We start from the raw sequence: 21,372 nt of genomic DNA, 5'->3' as shown, positions 1-21,372 counted from the left end.
ACTGTAAGTATACCGTACATTATACAATTAAACAACATAGAATGGTAACTGAGGCCAAAGAATACCAATAATCTACATACATATTTACTACACTGGTAAAAGTATACCTTTACTACAATTATATATATTAAACAATTGAGCATAGAAGCTGATCCTAAAGAATCACAATATTATACATACATATATTTACTACACTGGTAGCATATATGTCAGTATCTATGTATGTAACCAAAACTCTTGCACCATCTACTGAATGGTACCACAAACAAAACTCTGTACATTGAATCATTTTGATGCAATGAGATCTATATGACTAAAGAGCACAATCCAAACACTTCTCCTGTACAGTACTTCCCAGAAAAAAAAAAAATTGTTTTAGAAAATGTTAACTTTTTCTAATTTTTTCAATGAGGTATGAATGCTGCAATTAGTAATTACTAGCACAAACAGTGGCCTATAGGGTGGCATTTCTGCTAGTTCCAATAATTATTATAGTCTGTAGACTATATATATGTAGGGATGGTCAAGGTAATCAATAGGCATAATACAAACATGCATGCTACAAAATAAACAATGACAGAGAATTTTACTTTAAAAGATGTTTGCCACTGACTTTCATTTGTTTCTGTACCCAACAAGCCTAAAAACAAGGGAAGAAACCAATGCTAAGATAGCAAACCAGACCAATCCATCATATTGTTAATCTTTCTTCTTTTTGTTTCAGTCGAGATAACTCTACAACTATTTTATCATAATATCCACTTAAACCTAAATACACTCTATGTGCATAAAATCATCATTTCAACATAATGACTAGTAGTAATCTTAAAAAACATCATAATTCTAGTGTAAACAATGTTATCATTACCCCTTGAAGTAAATTTTTTTACAGAAACTTGGTGTTCCTTTAAAAAGTTTAAGGGTGAAAGAGGAATTACCATGCCAATAATAGATGAAAATTGGATGACTGTAACATGTAGAATACTCAATGCTTTGTACACTATACAATCGGTGTCTTTAGGGAGCCAACCCCATATTATGTAAGAAGTGAAGGAGTAAAAAAAATCAATACACAGAATATTAAGTTTTATTGTATACATTCAAAGGATACACTAACTTTCAAACAGGGGAAAAACATCACAAAACAAGTAATAAAAAATATCTTACTACATTACTATAACTGATTAAGATAAGAAAACAAAAACACATATTTCTTGTATTTCATAGAAGAATGAATTATCTAAAACTGTTTATGTAGGAGAAAATAACACAGGTTTCATGTTAAATTTTGTCTATTGTAATAAAATAAAAATGTTGAACTATGCAAAATTATATAACATAAGTACACTAGAGCTGTAAGTTGTGAGTTATTTCTCTCAAAAATTCCAACAAATTGTGGTTTTGAAATTCTGGGTCTCCAGCAATCATCTGATTCATGACAACATTGTTAAGCGCCTGCTTCCTCCTCAGTACTGTCATATGTGTTATTTTTCCTATTTTAGTCAGTTATATTAACCCTATCGCTCCAGGTATCCTTTAGTGCATGACACAAAGTTTTAGTGTCTTACATTCAAAATTTTATTAAACTACTTTATGTTTATGTTATACCAATTAAAATAGCATAAAATCTTAGCTAATAATCCATATTTCAATAATATACAAGTTTTAAATTCATAACTCTACAAGGTAATATTTAAAAAAATCCTGAATTTCCACTAGTGTGACTCACATGACACATTTTGGCTTAGCATGTCATCATCCCTATTTTATCCACCACCCCCAAAAAAAGTACAAAATTAAACATATAATACTCTCTATAAAATCGTTATTGCTCAAACAAACTATAATTTTTATAGCCTTCAATTTTGTTTTGTTACAGAGCTATTCAATAGAAAATCAGACCTCTCCTGCTACACCCACCTGTCACATCCTCTCTTTCACAATTCATTGATAGTTCTCCTTTACGTTTTATTATACATTATTTGATGGATGAAAACCTTGACTTTCTATTGATTATAGGTAATTTCATCAATCAAATAATGTATTGTATAAAGTTGTATTCTAAACAGAATATCATCAATTTCACTCACAGTACAAGATTCATTCCCATGGGAAAGTTAACGACTAGCTTGGATGAATTTGTAATTGTACCTGTTGCATAGTTAGAAAGCCAGGAAAATTTTGAGAGGTAAGCAAATTTGTCTACTTTTTGCATGTTATTAGTCTATATTCTTTGGTGCATTATTTAATTAAATAAAAATTATTAAGTGCATTATTATGTATAGTATATAAAATTAGGGTTAACTCTCGTTGCAATCCCAAGAGAAAGAAAAAGAAGAATGGGTTATTACTTTATTTCTTGTTTTTCATATTTATTCTTTATTTATTATTCTAAAAGTAACTAAAATCTAAAAATATGGATCTTTTTAAGTTATTTAAGACTAGATTAAGAACAATTAGTAATAATAATAATAATATAAATAAAATGGTTCACGAGTCACGCATGGGAGCAGCTCGTGGGTAATTTAATTTCGATAGCTTAACATGAGCTGCACGTGATTTACATGAGTGATTTACAACTTATAATGGCACGGACAGTAGTTATACAGGGTTCAAAGGGCAATAAAATAATAAATTTAGTTATAAATAGATGTATACTGTTACAAACTTAGAGCTACTTAGGATAAACTAATGTAGTTTCTTGTTACAATTTGAAGTCATTCTAGAAAGAAAAAAATGGTAATTTAAGTTTATTTTTATTTTTGGTGGTTACGAGGTTGGTCAAATTGACCAATCCAGTTTTGAGACAGGGTAGAGAAAATAATACAAACTATAAAGTTTTACTGAAAAAACGTTTGAAATGCATTTAGAAGGTTTTGGGGATTACATAAAGGAAATTTGAGATTTTTGAGATGAGGAAAAGTATTTTTAAATTTAACATGAAAATTACTTTGCACACAAACTATTCAAAACAAATACTCAATATATTAATGGACAAATCTTTTTTATTTTATTAAAGATAATTCACTAAAAAATATGATTTTTTGTATGTAAAAGACTTATAATATGAACTAAAAGACTGCCAAATTTTGTGAAGATATACTCACTATATTGAAAGTTAGAAGTATTAAATCTATAAAGGCTTTAAACGAGTACAAAGAGGTTATGTGGTCAGTCAAATTGACCAAGCCTGTGTTGAGAGAGTTAATATAAGAAGATATGGCTAAGAGTGGGGGGGGGGGGGCAGTTGTCCTACAACTGTTTGGATAAGTAGCCTATGACTTTTGGGCAGTTACATCACACCAGAACCAGAATTGGAAAAAGTAGCTGGCTTAAAATTTATAAAGCTACACTTTTTTTTTAAGTTACAAAGACAAATGCTGTTTTGTTAAAAACTACTATTACTTTCCTCCTATTGGTCTATCACTGCTGTACTAGCTCATAAAAAGTTCAGAAAATTCACAAACATTAATAATTTCTTCGGGAGCATGCCAAAAACAAGCTAGAATCAAAACTTGCAATTCATTTCAATTTTTATGTGAAAAATCAAATTATTATTTAGACTATTTACTCTTCTCTGTTGCTTAATATTCATAATATTAGGAGTGGTAGACCTTTATCATTGTAGATTATCACAATGGCCAACAAGTCATTTTCATCAAATATAATTATAGGTGGGCAAGATAGCTGTTGGGACACTGATTCCAAATCTGTTTTTGGTTTTCCTCTAGCACATCAAGTTTTTGTGATGAGAGCGATCAGATTTGAAAGAGAACTATGTTTTTTAGCCAATAATATTTTGCATTGAATAAAAAAAATAACCATGCATAATGGGAACTTAAAACCGTGCATCCCAAATGCCCATTTCATTCATCTAAAGGAGACGTACAATAACATGAGTATACTACTCGAAGCAATCCAATACAGCACTTCTCAATGGAATATCTGTGGTGATCTCAAATTCATTGGTATGTTAATGGACATGCAAGGAGAGTTAACAAAATACTGTTGTTTCCTATGACTATGGGGCAGTTGTGCTACTGTGGATCATTAAATCAGACATGTCTGGCATCAAAGAAGCATATATGAGCCAGGAATGAGCAATGTCCAGTGTTCCTTTAATTGATCCAAAGAAGATTTTCCTGCCACTTCTCCACATTAAGTTTGGTTTAATGAAGAGTTTTGTAAAAGTGATGGGTAAGATTAATTGGAGAGGGTTTCAATACCTTGTTGAGAAATTTCCAAATATCAGGAAGGTTTTGCAGGATTAAGACTTTGAAGAAAACCTCAATGTCTTAGACTAAAAGCATAGCAGGCTTTCATGTGGATTTTTGGAAACTTCTTAGGTAACCACAAGTCTTTCGCATATAAAGATGGAGTCTAGAAACTGCTTGATGCACATCAAAAAATGGGCTGTCACATGTCCTTGAAATTACATTTTTTACATTCTCATCTAGATTTCTTTCCTGAAAACCTTGGTGAGGTGAGTGGCAAGCAGGGAAAATGCTTCCATCAAGACATTCAGGCAATGGAAAATCGTTACCAAGGTTTCTGGAATGAAAGTATGCTGGCAGACTACTGCTGGATGTTGACAATCCAGACAAAATTCACAAAAGAAATTCATACTCGCAATGTTTTTAAGTTGTTGTACATTTCTTTTTTCATAAATATGTACTGTATAAATTTAACCATTTGTATGGCGTGTATAACGTTTATGGTAATTATACTGAAAAAAAGAATGAAGTTGTAATGTTAAGTAGCCTAATGTGCGATTATTACCTAAATTGTGCTGAAATTAACACTAGTCATTTTGATAATTAGATGTGCTAGAAGAAAACAGATTTGGAATGAGTATGCAAAACTGGTCTAGAAAAATGTGTTTACATCTTTAATGAGAGAAAAAAGTTCGATTTTGTTGACCAGTGTTATTATTCTTTGGCCTCATTTACTACTATTTCCTGTTGTTTAATATTTATAATTGTAAGAATGGTAGATCTAGTGTAGTAAATATATGTGTAGATTACTGTTTTGCTTTGGCCTCATATAATATTATTTTCTGTTGTTTAATATTCAGAATTATAGGAAAGGTAGACCTTTAACAGCGTAGTAAATATATACATAGATTATTGGTATTCTTTGGCCTCAGTTACTAATGTCTGTTGTTTAATATTTACAAGCAATACAAACATTTTGTAAATGTAAGATGATGTAGAGATGGCAGTGCCAAAAACAATGCAAACAAGAATATAGGGCTGATACAGCTATACACAAATCATCCCTATATGACTTTCAGTATTAAAATTTAATGTTACACTGTAAAATGCAGGAGGATATTTCTACAAAAGAACAATTTAACAAAATTCACTTTGAACCACGGTATATTATGTTGAAAATTAAAGATCTTTGGCTGTGAAAATAAAATCCAATTTGGACCATGGCAATGGTGTTTAAAATGAAAACAAAACTTGCTGTGCTTGAATCTATAAACATGTATATAAATATTTAATAGAGAAAAAATCAGCTAAATATTTACACACCTAATGTATTGGAAACTACAGCTAAAATTAAAGTGTTGGGTTCCACTCACTCTACCTTATACTGCTACGTATCTTTCCAGTGAATCGTGCTAATCTCTCTATACATATATACATGTACAGCTCATATTTGTACAGTTCCCTAAGGATCTGATATATTAGGAAAAATCATAATGCCTTATTAGAAATTTAATAATAATTTATTATAAGCTTTATGAAGACTTTCAACATCTTTTCTTCTAGCAACATATCACTAAGCCAATTTTGTATTACTTTATTCTGATCTCTACACAAGTCACATCAGCTTATAAAGTTGAAAAGATCAGAAAAAAAAATCTTTCATTACAAGTTTAGAATAAATGCAACTACACTTCTATTGAAGTAACAAGGTTTAAACTGGCACCATTTTGTTCAAAACTATTTCAGGTTTCCTTGCAGAGAAATGAAACTTTTTGTTATTGAATAACTTTGAATTCTGGAGTATTAAAATACTAGAAGCTTATTTTATATACATTTTTATTTAATAGACTAGTGTAATTTTGTCCTCATGCAATGGGTAGAATCGGGTGGGTACCAAAGGATTAAACATTAATACTGTCAGTGCAATCTACTACTCTGTAACAGGTTGTGCTACCAGTTAAATGTAAAACTTTTGTATTATTTCTGATTTCTACAGAAGATGGATTTTTTTCAATTTAAAAATAAACCATTAGATGTTTTTAACTTAGCATTTGTTACATACAAACACTTGAAGAAAGACTGTACGGCTGATAACTGCTACCCATCAAACCTGGCTATAAAATTATCATCAGTTTAAAAAAAACTCTTTGTTATATCTACAAACCTTAATATACTTAAAAATAAATACTGAAACTTACCTTCTGTACAGAGCTATATCTTTGAACTGTGTCTTTAAATTCATTTTTTAATCTTTCCAACTGTAGTTTCTGTTGCTGTAAACAAAGTATTCAAATGGTATCATTAATTCTTTTACAATAAATCCAGGTATGCTGTTTAAAGGATAATTATACAATGTAACAATATAAGTTTTCACTTGAAAAACATGTCTTTTTATCAATTCTCATTTTACTACAATTTTTTTCTTTACATACCTCAATTCTAAACAAAATTTAAAAGGAACTTAATCAATTACTAGATTAAGAATTCAAAAATATCTACCTTATTTCCCTTTTCCACCAGCTCTGATAACTGTTTGAGACAAATAGTGGTATCACTGACTGTTTCATTTGCCAACTGTTGTGTTGCATGACTGAAAGTATTCAAAAAAATGGGTAACAGAAAACAAGCAGGACCATCTGATTAAAAAAAAAGCTTTCTTTCTCCTGATATTCTACATGTAAATAAAAGTTGAGTATATATTTCCACAATTGCTTAAAACTTATAATAATTTTTACTTACAGGTTATAAAAGTACATTAATGCCATTTAAAACAAACTACTAAGAAATTATGTAATTTGGGCTTTTATAGAAGCATTTATTCAACTATCAACTAAATGTAACTTTCATAAATCAATGTTAATCTTGTTGTTTGTTTTTTTTTACTGTTTCAATGCTTTTAACATCAATTTAGCATAATACTGTGTTTCATCAAATAAATCAAACATTTCACTCCTATTAGACACAAAATTTATGAAACTTGTTATGACAACTAATGTTTGTGATACCTGAACAAAAATAACTGCAAACATATAGGCTTGCACGATATATTTCAAATAGTTCAGTAACAGACATTGCATTTCACTGATAATCAGTAATGAATAAAATTTAACAAAGCCTTGTTCAAACAAAGAAATTTATAATGAAATGTAATAAATTAATATTAGCTAAGAAAAACTGTGACAAATAAAAACTACTAAATAATTTCTCATAATGTTAACTTTCACTACATTAATCTGATCAGTACCTATGGTGGACAGAGCTAGGTGATAAGTGGTACTTGCTAACCAATTAATCGACAGCCCATTAATTGATTACATTTGAATAATTGATTAGTAGTGTTCCTCAAACCGTGGTTCATTCAGGCCAAAAAATAAAATCTAGTCAACAGTTTAAAAAGAATAAAAAAAGTTGGCAGCATGTGTTGCCACATAGTTGTCCCTTTCTAATAAACAGTTCAAAACAAAAAAAAGTTGAAAGTGGGTAGAGTCAACCAGTTGTCATCCCACTATTCTGCAGTTCAAGATTAATAACAATGACATTTAGCCTTGGTAACTTTGTCCTAACAAAGAGGGGAAAGTAATATTTTGCAGCAATATTTCAATTACTTGGATAGCTAGAATAAATCACACAACAATAATAATAATCAGTAATCCTAATTGCAATTAGTTGATTACTTTTCTGACAATTGATTTAATTGTACTTTTGATTGACTGATTACTGGAATAATTGAAAACAAAAATAATAATAAAAAACAATAATTTTGACTAGCTTATTATTTACTTGATAACTAATATCAGAATTTTGATTAAACAATTAGCTTTCATGACATAAATCAATATAATCTCTGCTCATAGGTAACTTATTAAATTGCCAAGCTCTAATGGTGGATGGCTTTATATAGCATTTCTTTCCTATGCATATTTTCAGATGTGCACAAACTTTGTGCCAGGTTACCATCAAAACAAAGAGCAGTCATGTAACAACTAAGAACGTCAGGCTTAAATCAGACCACTTTTTTTTTCATCCAAAGAATAATATGGTGATTTCTGAAATTGGCATTCTGAATTCATTTTAAAATCCTTCAACTTCTATAATAAATATCCAGATAAATCTCAGACAATAACAAAATTAAGTAAGTATAAATTCTTGGAACTGCATTGAAAATGACAAGTTTTTGAGATACATCCTCAGCATTGCATTTATGCATCCAGCACAGTGAAATTCACAGTTTGTCAAAGAAACTCCTGGTTCAGCAAAAATGCTTTGTACATTAATATGCTATATACCATTAATAATGTGTACAATTATAAGTATAAATTCTTATTTTTGAGCTCCCGCCTTAGCAATTAAGTACATTAATATGCTATATACCATTAATAATGTGTACAATTATAAGTATAAATTCTTATTTTTGAGCTCCCGCCTTAGCAATTAAGTGTAATGCTTTCATATTCCATGTTCCTCTAAATATTGTTATGACAGTGGAAGTCACGAATTATCGGGGAACTTCGCAAATTTTGGAGATGCCTCTTTCTTAGTATATAAGCCTGGCAGAGAAAATCCAGGGGATGAGAAAGTGAACAATAGTCACTGTGAGTTTCAGGTAAATTACAATTCTGTTTCGAGCTAGTATGTGTTTTGCCCTCGTAGAGAGCAAGGTTATCGAAATTGTGAATCGCTGTGATTTATAGCATGTATTATAAAATTTGTTAAGTTTAAAGTGACAAGAAAAGTACTGACTGTGGAATTACTGTGTACTAAAAGTTTGTATCGAGAAAGAATAAACTGGCTTAATCAAGAAGGGACTTGTATTGCTGAAGTTCCTCAGAAAGAATTTATACCGGAAATTAACAAGCAAGCAGATACGTAACAATACTTAACCAATCAATACATGATGAACACATGTAAGTTGAAAAAAGAAAATACTCATGATTTTAAATTTTAATTATCCAAGAAGTTATATGTAATTTAATATTTCAAGTTGATGGCTTATATTGAATAATTTTCACACAAACAGAAGAAAACAACTTATATTTTTAAAATTTTACATTACAAAAAAATGACCACATTATACTGCGTAGACATTCCAATGAAAACTTTTCCCATAAACTCACATTCTATCCCGGAATGATGAGCTGTCGGTTTTTGTTCCAAGTTGTTTCTGTGCTCGATCCAGTGATGTGGCTGTACAAGAGATGATTTTCCAAAGTTGAACAAGTACAATACCTTAATACTTTCTTAGGAATGCATTGAACTTTATAAAACAAATATACATGGAGAAAACATTATTAAATTATATAAACTGTCTAATGCACAAGAAGATATGGTGATGATGTGGTTCATTCAACCATAAATTACTCAGACCCAAGCATTTTATATGAATACAAGTACTAAATAAAAAAATTAGAAAAAATTAAGTATGATATAGGGATGGCAACTCCAAAATATACAGAAACAAGGTAGAGATGAATACACAAAACCATGCAAAAATCACTACACAAGTAGCCAAATCTTTCCAAGAGTACCTTTATTCTACAACTAAATGTTGAATTCCTGTCAGTTGCATGAATTAAGGTTTGACTGAAGTTAAGCACAAAGATACACAAAAGGCTGTGCATTGCCCACCAAGAGTATCGAAACCTGGTTATAAGTCCAAAGACATACCACTGCACCACTGGGAGGGCTTCAGGTTTTAATAAAAGTATTTAAGCTGAATAGTGCCATACAGTCTTACAGTGGCTAATAACAATAAGCTTGTAAGATTGACTAAGTACTTACTGGCTACTTATGTAGGGATTTTTGCATGGTTTTGTGTATTCATCCCTACCTTACTTCTGTACTTTTAGGCATTGCCATCCCGACATCATTCTCAATTTTGTACAAAAATCTGTATTTCTTGTTTTTCCCTAATTTTATTTAAACAATTTCATTGAAGTAGGTTGATAAGTGAACATTTGTTCTATTTTTATAATTAACTGGTAGTATATCTTGTTAACATCATATCAGTTTTGTCAGTTAATTTTGGATTACACTGGGGCCAATGAAGCTGGAATGGTTCTTCCAGGACAGTACAAGTACCCCAAAGCACTGGACCGATGTTATGAGGATATTTACAGAACCCACACTTTCCAACTTCACCATTACTCATAGCATGTGCATACAGTTGACTCCACCAACTACTAGGGTCATGTAAATTAACAGAGAGGATATCATATAGATCCCAGGCCAAGAAGTATGATATCACGCATATACACACAAGCTGCCAGATTCAGTCCACTGAAAACGTGAAGAGTAAACTGGTATATATTGTATTGTTTTGAAAATTAAGAAACTGGCATTTTTAAACCCACACATTAATAACATGTACACAGATCTGTCAGTTGCATAGATACTTGATCTCCTTTATACCTTGAAAATTAATTTACACTATTCTTTATTTATTCTTACTGAAACTGTTTTGGCAGATATCATGTTTGTGCAATGAAAAGTCACATACGATCATTATATAAAACAAATTGTGCTTCCATCTAGTGAACAGAAATGAAAATGTTATTTATGAAACGTGGATATAACAAATACTTCTAAACTGAAGATCTATTTGTAAGTTCTCCTAAATACCACTTGTGGAAAAAACATAAGCTGTCCTGAAACTAAATATCTTATTATAATTTTCACCTTGCAATCAAGTTTAACGATACTACAGAATGCTAATGAAGAAACACAATTTTATCAAAAAAATAAGGTTACAGGATATATTTAGTATTAGAAAACTTGACCAAAAACAAAATTCCAGGGCTTTATAGGATGAACTTTCCCACTTTCTAAAGCAACAATTAACTTACAACTCAATCTTATTACACATTTGGTTTTCTGGAAGTACCAGAATTCACTCAAGCCCAGTTGCTCTGCTCAATAATTATTAAATGGAGGTATTACTATAATCTTTTAAGTTCATATTAAATATTCTACAACTATTGAACATGCACAGCCATCTATGGAAAGAAATGTGCAGTGAAACTCTAATATAACTACTCTTTACAAAGTCAATGGATAGTATAAATACAGTAACCATCATGCAGTTGAGACAGGTTTCAAATATACAAGACCATACCCACAAGTTAAAGAAGGCAAAATTGTTTTGCTATGAACTAAATATGACAAAACACTTCTCCACCCTTCCTGCCATCACATACAAATTCAATTTTACATATATTAAATGATCTAACATGTGCATTTAGTTGGAATAGAGAATGCACATTGTACAGCTGGTAAATGTAAATTGGAACACTACATATATGTAGAATATTCATGATGTCAGAAAAATATGTAGGTTCAAGAAGTCTTGATACAAGATGATAAAATCCCTTTAACCCAAGTGCTTTCGAAAGGTGGACCTTTCTTCTTCAGGGGCAAACTGGGAATGTAGAATATTTGCTTCTGTGACATTTTATAATTGTAAAAAAAAAATGCTAACAATAAATGTTATTTTTGGTTTAAAAATATTATGCATATGTAAAATGCTACCTACTATTTTACAAAGTTTAAACCATTTGATGTTTGTTGTATCAACCAGGAATAGTTTGTATTTTTTTTGGCCCCAGTTTTACAAATTTAAAATGCAACACACACAGTATAGTGTAGTATACTTTTATTTCTCATTCTTTAATCCAATCCAACCAATCTCAGCTTTGTTACCTTATGTAACTGTATTTTTTGTTTCTTTTTTCATTTACTGGTCATTATTTTTATTATTACTATTACTACTTAGTGTTATTTTATTTCAATGGTCTAAATGTCTGAAGTGGTTAAAACTCAAAATCCTTTTCAGAAATACTGTAGCTAAGACAGATTTCCTGCCATTCCAAAGTTTATTCAATTAAATTACCTTTGCAACTTATTTTCCATGACATTCCATTACCTGTGGTATAATAAAATGGGCCAGCTTGGCTACACTACTCTGTTAAATAAATATCTATATAAAATCTTATTCAACTGAAACAAGGTACAGAGAAGTTATATAATAAATATAGGGGTTTTATACTAACAGGCATCTGCTGAAGGTGCTATCAAAAAATGTAGGGGTGCCTACTGCAACTTGGTGACTAAGCATAACAACTACTTAAGAGAAATTGGATCCATATCACAGGTCTTTTTTCCCACAATTATAGTTAGATAACACCAGTCACTTTCAGGTTGATCCCACAGACAACACTATTTGTTACAATCCCTTTTACGAGAACGTTTAACAGTAACAAGACATCTGTAATTTTTCATATAGTTTATAAATCTTTGTTACTGATAGACAGTTGTTCTAACATATTTAAGTGCAATATTACTTTCCAAATCTGCACAATTTGGTTAGCTTTAAACATGAATTTTATATTTGAATTTCTGGCATTCATAAATCTTATCATTAATGTCTGAGACACATCGTTCGTTAAATTTTCAGTGTATTAGACTCAGCTGTTGATGAAATGAGGTTTATTTTTCCTTATCTGCCAATTTATCATCAGACTATTCCAAAGTGTAGCATCTGCTCCCAGGTGCAGCCGCTTCACCCTGAGCAATGATATTTCTTTTTTTAATAAATGCACTAATGAAGTTTAACTATCTATGCTGAGCTACATTAATTGTATATGTTCTCTTTCTTTGAATAAACTTTTGCATAACATTTCAATTGTTTATTCTGTTGTATTGCATTATTTTTACATAATTCTCTTTTTGTAGTAATTCATTCTGTACACTTGCCATCTATATTTTAGGGTCATGTATACTTAACATTTTAGACACAATGCTAAGAGAGAGAAATTTTTCTTTTTTAAAGATGTTAGTTATTCTGCACCATAACTGGGAAGCAAGAGAATGAAAAGGTTGATGAATCGGTCACAAATAAATGCAAAATAGCCTGCAAACAGCCATATCCTGGGAAGAATATACCAACCAAAACATATGATTGACCCATTCAGTAATGGTAGAAAAAGAGGGGTCCCAGGGTAGAAACAGATGATGACAGAGACCCTAAAAAGGAGATTTCTGTAATTAGTAACAATGAACAGCCCAAACAGGACACAGGAGTTGATTCAGGCAGAGGAGTATATAACCATGGTAAAAGAGGTTGTGAGAAGCATCAATAACATACACATTCAAAAGATGTTGACCACAGGTGAGAAGAAGGAGAAAAAGAGAGTACTAAGAGCAAGAAGCCAATGGCTAAAATGGAGCATGCAAAACAACACTAAGGACCCAGTTAGGCATGGGAGTCAGATGAGGAGGTTAGTTAAGAAGGAAAGGGTGGAAAAGAGTGAAGAAGACAGGGAAAGAAAAACCCTATAGTACCATGAAAAGCAACATGTAAGGGACAACACCACTTGATAACCAGCAAAGGTGGAGAACAACAAACCACAGTCGAACATCCAATGAAAAAAAAGACAGAAAAGTGGTTCATAATAGGATGGCCAAGAGAAAAGGAGTGGTTGATGGACCAAAGACTAAAAACCCACCACATTCATTGTTAGACAAAGTGGAAGAGCCATAAGACTGTGACAAGAAGAAGGTTACACAATCAAAATTAGTCAAACATATGATGGACCAGACAAATCCCACATGTGAAGATGGAGGGACAACATCCATTGATGAAAAGGGGACATGTGAGGTTGAAGCAAGAGTAAAGAAACATTAGATAAAGAGAAGGAGACTGGACACAAAGTGAAGAAGCAGAGGAAAACAAGGCAGAACTAGCCACAGAAGCACCACAGTAGGACTTGAGAAGAAGTGTCACTTATTGAGTTAAGAACCTGAGTGAGGAGGTGAAGAGAAGGATAGGCATATAGAAAAAACCGGTGAGGCCAGTCTTAGCTGACAGCATAGACAGCCACAACCAAAGTATGAAGAACAAGAGACCAAAAGAGAAGAAGCTTGGAGTCGAGAAGATTTGCAAAGCTATCTATGAGGGGTTTGCCCAATCCAAGAGCAAATCCAACAAATGGCCTGGGGTGGAGAGACCACTGTGTGGGTAGAACATGGTCCAGCCAAGAGAGGTGGTCCGCCACGAAGTTCATAGCTCTTGACACTTGACAGGCAACAAGACAAACTCAATGTGAATGAGCCTAGAAGAATAGGTCCAACATCAACATCTGAAAGCATATGGTCATGGAAAGGGTGCCCCCTTGATAGTTAATGTAAGAAACAACAGTCAAAATGTCACAGTGGATCATGACAGATTGATCCACCAGAAGGGGTAGAAAATGGCAATATGCCAAATAAACAGTGAGAAGCTTGGGAACTTGTTCTACATCTAAGTGCCAGAAGTCATGTCATTACCCAGAGATGCACCTCAATCTTAGAGGGAAGCAATGATGAAGAGATGTAGATCTGGTGTGGGCAGTGGAAATGAAATCCCAGAAGTAGTATTGGCATGTTCTATCCACCATGACAATTCCTCAAATATAGGAGGGGAGAAGTTCACAATCAAAAACAATAGTGCCTGAGAAAGAATCCATTGATTCTGCACTTCCACTGAAAAAGGCAGTTGTATGAGTGCCCCAAAAGAATGAGGGGGTTCCAGGGAAGCCAGAGAACTCCAAAGCAAAGGACTGCTTGAAGGCAAAGAGAAAATTGAGCTTGGCTGAGACAAGAGATAAAGAAAATGCCCAGATGTACCAAATACTTAGTAGGCATGAGAAAGAGCTTGGATATCTTGACAAACCACCCCAAACAAGCAGTCTCCTTCAAAAGAAGGGAACAGTGGAACAGTTTTTTAATTTTGTTGAAAGCTACATGAGAGTTATTTGCACTAGCTGTCCCTATTTTTGCAGTGAGACTACAAGGAAAGCAGCTAGTCATCACCACCCACCACCAACTCTTGGGCTACTCTTTTACAATGAATAGTGGGACTGACCATGACATTATAATGCTCCCACAGCTGAACGAGTGAGCATATTTGGTAGGACGAGGATTTCAACCTGTGACCCACAGATTATGAGTCAAGCACTCTAACCACCTTGCCATGCCAAGCCCTCAAAAGAAGGGAAATGTGAAAAAGAGGATACTTCCCAAGAATGGGCCAACAGAAGCCAATCATCCATGAAAGAGAATGAAAGCCCCAGGTCATGAAGATAGCAAGCAAAGGCCCTCATGATACAAATTAATATAAAAGGGGCTAAACCTTTGTAAAATGGAAGAGCAAGGAATTTGAAGCCATAAATCTGATGGATGAAACATTGAAAACATCTGAAGGATGGAACAATATGTACATGAATGAAAATCTCTGATACATCGGCCATGGCTTACTGCAGACCAAGTGAAAAAGACCATAGATCTACATAAATAGAGACAGAATAGAATAAGTGGAACAGGCTAATCCTCTGGAGTGCCTCAAACAAAACGTGGAGGGAGGAGAGGGAATATAGGAAGGTGGTGAGAAAAAGGTGATGTTGTAAAACTGGGGAACCAGACAGCAAACTAAAAAGCAAGGAGCCCAATCCCCAAGCAGGCCAAATAGATACCTAAAACAGGGAATCTAGGAAGGAAAAGAAGAATGTTTGCAAGTCAGGACAAAAGAGTAATGAACACAAGGGGGATGGAGTCATATGGATGTGATGGAGAAGCTGTTAAAGAAAGGAAACAGCATAAACCTTAATAACATGCAAAGGATGAAAGACAAAGCAACCCCATGAATTGAGTTCATAGAATAAAGAATATTAAAGGACACAGGCAAAAGATAAGGAAAAGAATATACCTGAAAATGATATCCAGAAAGAGACTGGAAGGTTACGATCATTCCTCGAGTGATAAGGCACTACCCAAAGCAAATCAGATTAAATAGGCCAAACACAACTAAGCAGAAAGAATGCTGGTTGAAGAGATGGGAGTAGGAGGCCTAATAAGCATGTGGTAATCCACAATGCATTGAACAAAGACTGCAGCATCCCCAATACGTAACAAGCCTCCAAAAGATATAGTAGAAATAACGTCTATGTGTGTAACATCATCACTCACACAAAAATATTTAGAAGTCACTGTTACTTGAGAATTCAAAATAAGAATCTGCACTTTTGAAACAAATGCCAATGTAAAATTAAAACCAAAGATCTGCTATCAAAGCAAATCTCAAATTAAATTTAGACAAAAAATTTGAACAAGTCTGTTTAATGTAATGCCAAAGAAAAGAATGAAGTTACCACAAATAGAAGTACATAGGGGAAGTTACTGTGCACAGAGATTACATTGCCCTCCTATTGGCAGAGGGCTATTGTTACATGATGGCATTATCATACAACAGCACAAATCACATTAAACATGATCATTTACGTGGTAGTTAGCCAAAGGCCAGTAGCATGCAAATCTCATAAGCAGAAGTTGAAGGAAAATAACGTTTTTGTGTCTATAGTTAAGTTATCATTGCAGAACTGTCTTTCATCAAAGGCATTCCCAACACAGACATAAAATGCTACTTTTACCAAATATACCTGTATTCAAGACATTATCATAGTTTAAGACTGTTATTTCCTTTTTCTTTTCATTTAATGTTTTTCTTGTTTTCTTTCATATTCCTTTAGACACCTTGTGACCTAGCAGAAAACTTGACAGGTGTTCTTATAACATCGAAAGAGAAGTTCAATAGTTGCAGTAAGCACAGAACATATAGCCCATAATGTAGCTTTATGCTGAAACATGAGCAAGAAACCTTTTCCTTCCCTGAAGCAAGCTTCAATTCAATAGTGCCAAATGACTTTCCAATTCTTCAAATGCTTTTTTACCTCTGTGAATTTATTTTCATCATTTCAGACACGCTTTTGTATAAAGTTAAGCAATCTGAGAATTGAAATAAAGTTGATCTTGGGATCCTTAATGTCAGAATCAGTTATTAACTGGTTGCATCAAGATGCTAGTGAAACAGACACTTGACTTATTGCCAAGAATTCATGAGACATAAAACTTTTGTGGGTGCAATGAATTTGAAAAGCATAAAGGATCATTATTTTCCTTAGAAATCAGCAATATGATGTAATCAAACACAGGAGTTTGTTCCATACTGAAATCCAATATTTTCAATGACTTCCAAGGATATTTATGGAAAACTTCCAGGACTCTCCAAGCTTTGAAAATTATTTTTTAAATTTTATAATTTTCCAGATTTTCAAGAACCCACAGGTAAAGTTTCATTCAAACTCAAAGTAATGCAATAATCAACTTTAACTCATTCCACACACTGATAACTCATGCAATGCCAGTTTAGCTATATAATGAAAGTTTTACTTTCTCACAGCCAATCAGTTAAGTACTTTATCATTAGTAATTACTGCTTGCATGAAGAGTCCAAAACTTCTGTCATGCATCAAGTCTTTTGACAATTCAGGCTATAAAATAATGGACCAAAACATTAATATATTAATTGTTGAAATTTGAGAATTTTTTGATGAAGCAATTGTGAAAAAACATTTTTATTTACAGAAATCTTGATTACATTATAATTCTAAGAACTTTCTAAGCCTGGAAATTGAACTGACTTTATCCAAGATTAAAACAACTCCTGAAAATCATATGACTATATCTCATCTAAAGCTTCATAGATGCACCAACCATACACAAGTTTGGAAGATTTTCCTAAAAAAACAGCAAGTTATACTAAATGCTTCATGATTAATACCTGCATTTTAAGATCAACTGATCTAACTGTAAAGACCAACTATGTTAATCATGTGCAGTTACCCATTTCAATTTTTTTTGCAAGGATAATTATAGGATATTTTTCCATTATAATAACATTACTTATATCGCATCTATAACACTTGATCTCATTCATTTGAAATTAAATCTTTTTAAGTTGATTTACAAAGTTCCACATATAACTGACACTTTTGATCTTTCAAATAACCATCCCGAATAATTATATTTTATGCTGTATAATGTTAATTAATAAAAATGTACACACATATACTGAACAAAATGACACATGTAACATTTTTTATAAATCTCCCTTCAAGTTTCAAAAGGCTCAACAAAAATGGGCTTCTTATCCAATCAAATGATGAAAAGTAAGAAATTCTAAGCTTGATCTTAATAGTTTTATTTTCCCTTTCAATGAGGTGATAAGTTCAATTTGTTTATCCATTTTGAACACATTTATATTGGCAGTCTGGGTTCAATAGTGTTAGATCTAACACTGATAATTATCCCAAAAATATATTTTACTTGAACAAAGTTGCAGTCTTCAATAAGTTTGGAATTTTTTCTAAAACCAAAACTGTTATGATTTTGGTACCTGATGATGATGAACTTGTTGAAATGTTGTAATCTATAATAAAGTTTCTTTCATTACCTATTCAAGCCATCTCTAAACTTTAATTTGCTTCTAATGTATAGTCCTTTACTCATTACTAATAACCTAAACTAATCGATTCCTGATATTTTTGGTTATTAGTAGTGAGTAAAGGGCTATACATGAAAACCATACAGATTGTTTAGATTCCATTAATACACAAGTTTATATATTTGCTTTGCTCTTCAAAGCAACACAGATGAGCCATAATCTTGGCAAAGCTAGTCTGATGCAAAAGAAGTAGCAAACCAAAGCATAGATTAGGCCTCTAAGACATCTGTTCATTCATATTTTGGTGATTGAAATATATTCAATGTAAACAAACATAACTGAAAAATTTCCATTACTTGAACAGCTCCAATAATTGGAAATAGTAATAATCAGAAACCTTAATTTTGATTGGTTGATTATTTTCTTGAGTCTTGACACTTATCAATTAATCCTATGCAACTGGGCCTGGCTCTTTTGAACATGTCGCACCCTGTTATTGTTACATTCAAAATTTAATCAAACAACTTTATTATCAATTTTTGTCACTAAAGATGACATGGAAATGTACATTGTATTTCAAATATTTATTATCTAAGTACTTCTTAATTTCTAAAGAAAGTATTTAAAACATTCTCAATCTTGATTTTTCTGTGTAATGTGACAGGCCTGAGCTCCAATTTCTCACTTTCAGAAATTTATAACTTCAATAACAAGCTTCTGCAATTTCTAGCCAATTAGAACAACAAACTACAGATAATTATCAGCAAAACTTTAATGTGTGAAGCTCCTACTTTCTTGATTTGCTGAGATACCGATAAATTTGTCAAAGCCACCAGAGAGTTCCCCTCCTCTCTCCCTCCATGGGTTTCAAGATTGTTTTCTAATCAACCTTCCAGGGGTGATGGACATGTTTATAACCAATAGATATAGCAGATTCTATTCTACATAAATATTATGATGCTATGTTTAATTTCCCAAGTGCAAACTGATAGCAAAATTGTTTGGTTTGTGTTTACCATATTTTGCAGCTCCAGATGCTAAAATAATTTTTTAACCTATTCATAGTTTACTTAGAGAGTTGGATAAATTACTAGTGCTTTATTTATAATTAGTTATAAAAATAACACCATCCAGACCACTTTATTCACAACAATTTTCTGATTTGTAAGCATGCTTACAATCATGATCCTTTCTCTTTTGACACAAAACATTATTCACCTTTGAATAAAGTATCATCAGTTAAAACAATCCCTGTCTGTTTCTCATTTATTCACACAAGTTGATTCACTGAACAAAAGAAAGGTTAAAAAACAATGCTCCTCCCATTACAAAGCACAACTCATTTTTTTTACAAACCATACATTAGCAAACAGTGGATAACAGCACTCTATGCACAGAGCTAATACACACTGCATGCTTGCTGGAGGTCTGCACAGACTTTTCCAGTAAAGTTCTTGGAACGATATTCCATGTGGCTCCCTATTAGTACCACACTGGAAATTTTACGCTCATTTTACCAGTTCCTAGGAGCAAAAAATTTTTTTTGCTGTTTTCACAGTCTGTCTTGCAGCACTGGTCATTCCTCAAGTTCATGCCAAGAGAAAAATATATAAGTTTTATTATTATTGTGCCTTCCAAAAGTGGATTTGGAGCATAGCTTTGTTCTTTGCACAACAAAGCCCTGTACAGTATAGTATACAACTAACTCTGTAATACACAATTTGTGTACAAGTTAAGTTAGTACATGGATGCTCTGTGAACGATGAACATTCGCACCATGTGCACACTGAGTTTATGCATTATGGTACACATATTAACAATGATCAGCATATACTATGTGCATGTAGCCTACATTACGTTATATGGAGGCCTTAGAATCACACTGTCACTTTATTTGATCTTTGGTTGGAATACTTCATTTGATTTAGAAAGTGGTTTAGTTCAAAATATGTAGAGAGACAGCAAAAGTCTTCAAAGTTATGGATGAAGTGAATGATGAATTTAGGCAATGACCCTCTCAACAATTTATTTGTCTCTCACAATGGTCACATAACGTTATGTACAGATCATGTACTAGCCACAAGGTCTGTCTCCATTTTTATTTTTCTCTCATTCAAATAAAAAAACGAAAAAGAGATTTTGTTTTTGCATAGCACATTTATTGATAACTTCAATCATTTCAAATTTAATGAAGCTTCAAAGTACATTATTTATAGTCGTTACAACTTTGAGGGTAAACTGTCAACAATACTGCACAATGACATCGGCAACTTTAATGTACATAATTGGAATTGGCAATCAGAATCGAGCCAATTTTGCACTATAATAACCAGCAATTAGTGATTTCCGATTGTGACATGATCGGTAAAACAGTATAAAGTACAGCAGTTTTGGGACATTCTAATCTAGTGACATATACTTTTTGTGTTCTAAAATTCATATTTGAAAGCTACGTTAATTCTTTTTTTCAGGAGATCCAAATCAGTAAAAAATTATAGTTACTGAACATGGTCAATGAAGCACAAAACTGCCTTGAGTGTTAGCAAGTACTACAAATCCTTATTTAGTGTATAAACTTTTAATTTCTTGTTAAATATTTTTTAACAGAGAAAACTAAAATAAAAAATGAGGATGATCTTAACTTTAGCAACAAACCTTCACAAAAATAACACTTAAAGTTTCATAAGTTGACAGATGGGGAAAGCAAGCTCATAGTATACCTAACTTGATCCCGCTGCTTATATTAGCACTATGTTAACTGTATGATCTGGACTAATGTTTCCCAAATTTAACCCCCCCCCCTCCAACGCACACCTAGAAACTACTTATAAACTAGACAAATAGTGG

The 21,372-nt window shown here is 32.4% G+C and overlaps 1 protein-coding gene across 4 annotated transcripts in view; it reads right to left on the bottom strand.

Moving 5' to 3' along the window:
- Positions 1 to 21,372, bottom strand: part of LOC106476877 (syntaxin-12-like) — a 63,288-nt gene that overhangs the window by 20,257 nt on the left and 21,659 nt on the right. For all 4 annotated transcript variants that reach the window (XR_002609775.1, XR_002609777.1, XM_022381379.1 and 1 more), the window contains exons 5-7: positions 9,329 to 9,398; positions 6,714 to 6,804; positions 6,413 to 6,487 (exon numbers count right to left, since the gene is read on the bottom strand). Coding sequence is in view for 2 of the 4 variants with exons in the window: in XM_022381379.1 (XP_022237087.1) it covers positions 6,413 to 6,487; positions 6,714 to 6,804; positions 9,329 to 9,398 (236 nt within the window). In the remaining 2 variants the exon portion in view is untranslated. The remainder of the gene's footprint in view (positions 1 to 6,412; positions 6,488 to 6,713; positions 6,805 to 9,328; positions 9,399 to 21,372) is intronic.

Source organism: Limulus polyphemus, unplaced genomic scaffold, assembly GCF_000517525.1.
Source record: "Limulus polyphemus unplaced genomic scaffold, Limulus_polyphemus-2.1.2 Scaffold159, whole genome shotgun sequence".
In the NCBI taxonomy this organism is placed as follows: Eukaryota; Metazoa; Arthropoda; class Merostomata; order Xiphosura; family Limulidae; genus Limulus; species Limulus polyphemus.
Note: the sequence above shows the minus strand (reverse complement) of the source record. Positions and strands in the feature narration are given on the sequence as shown.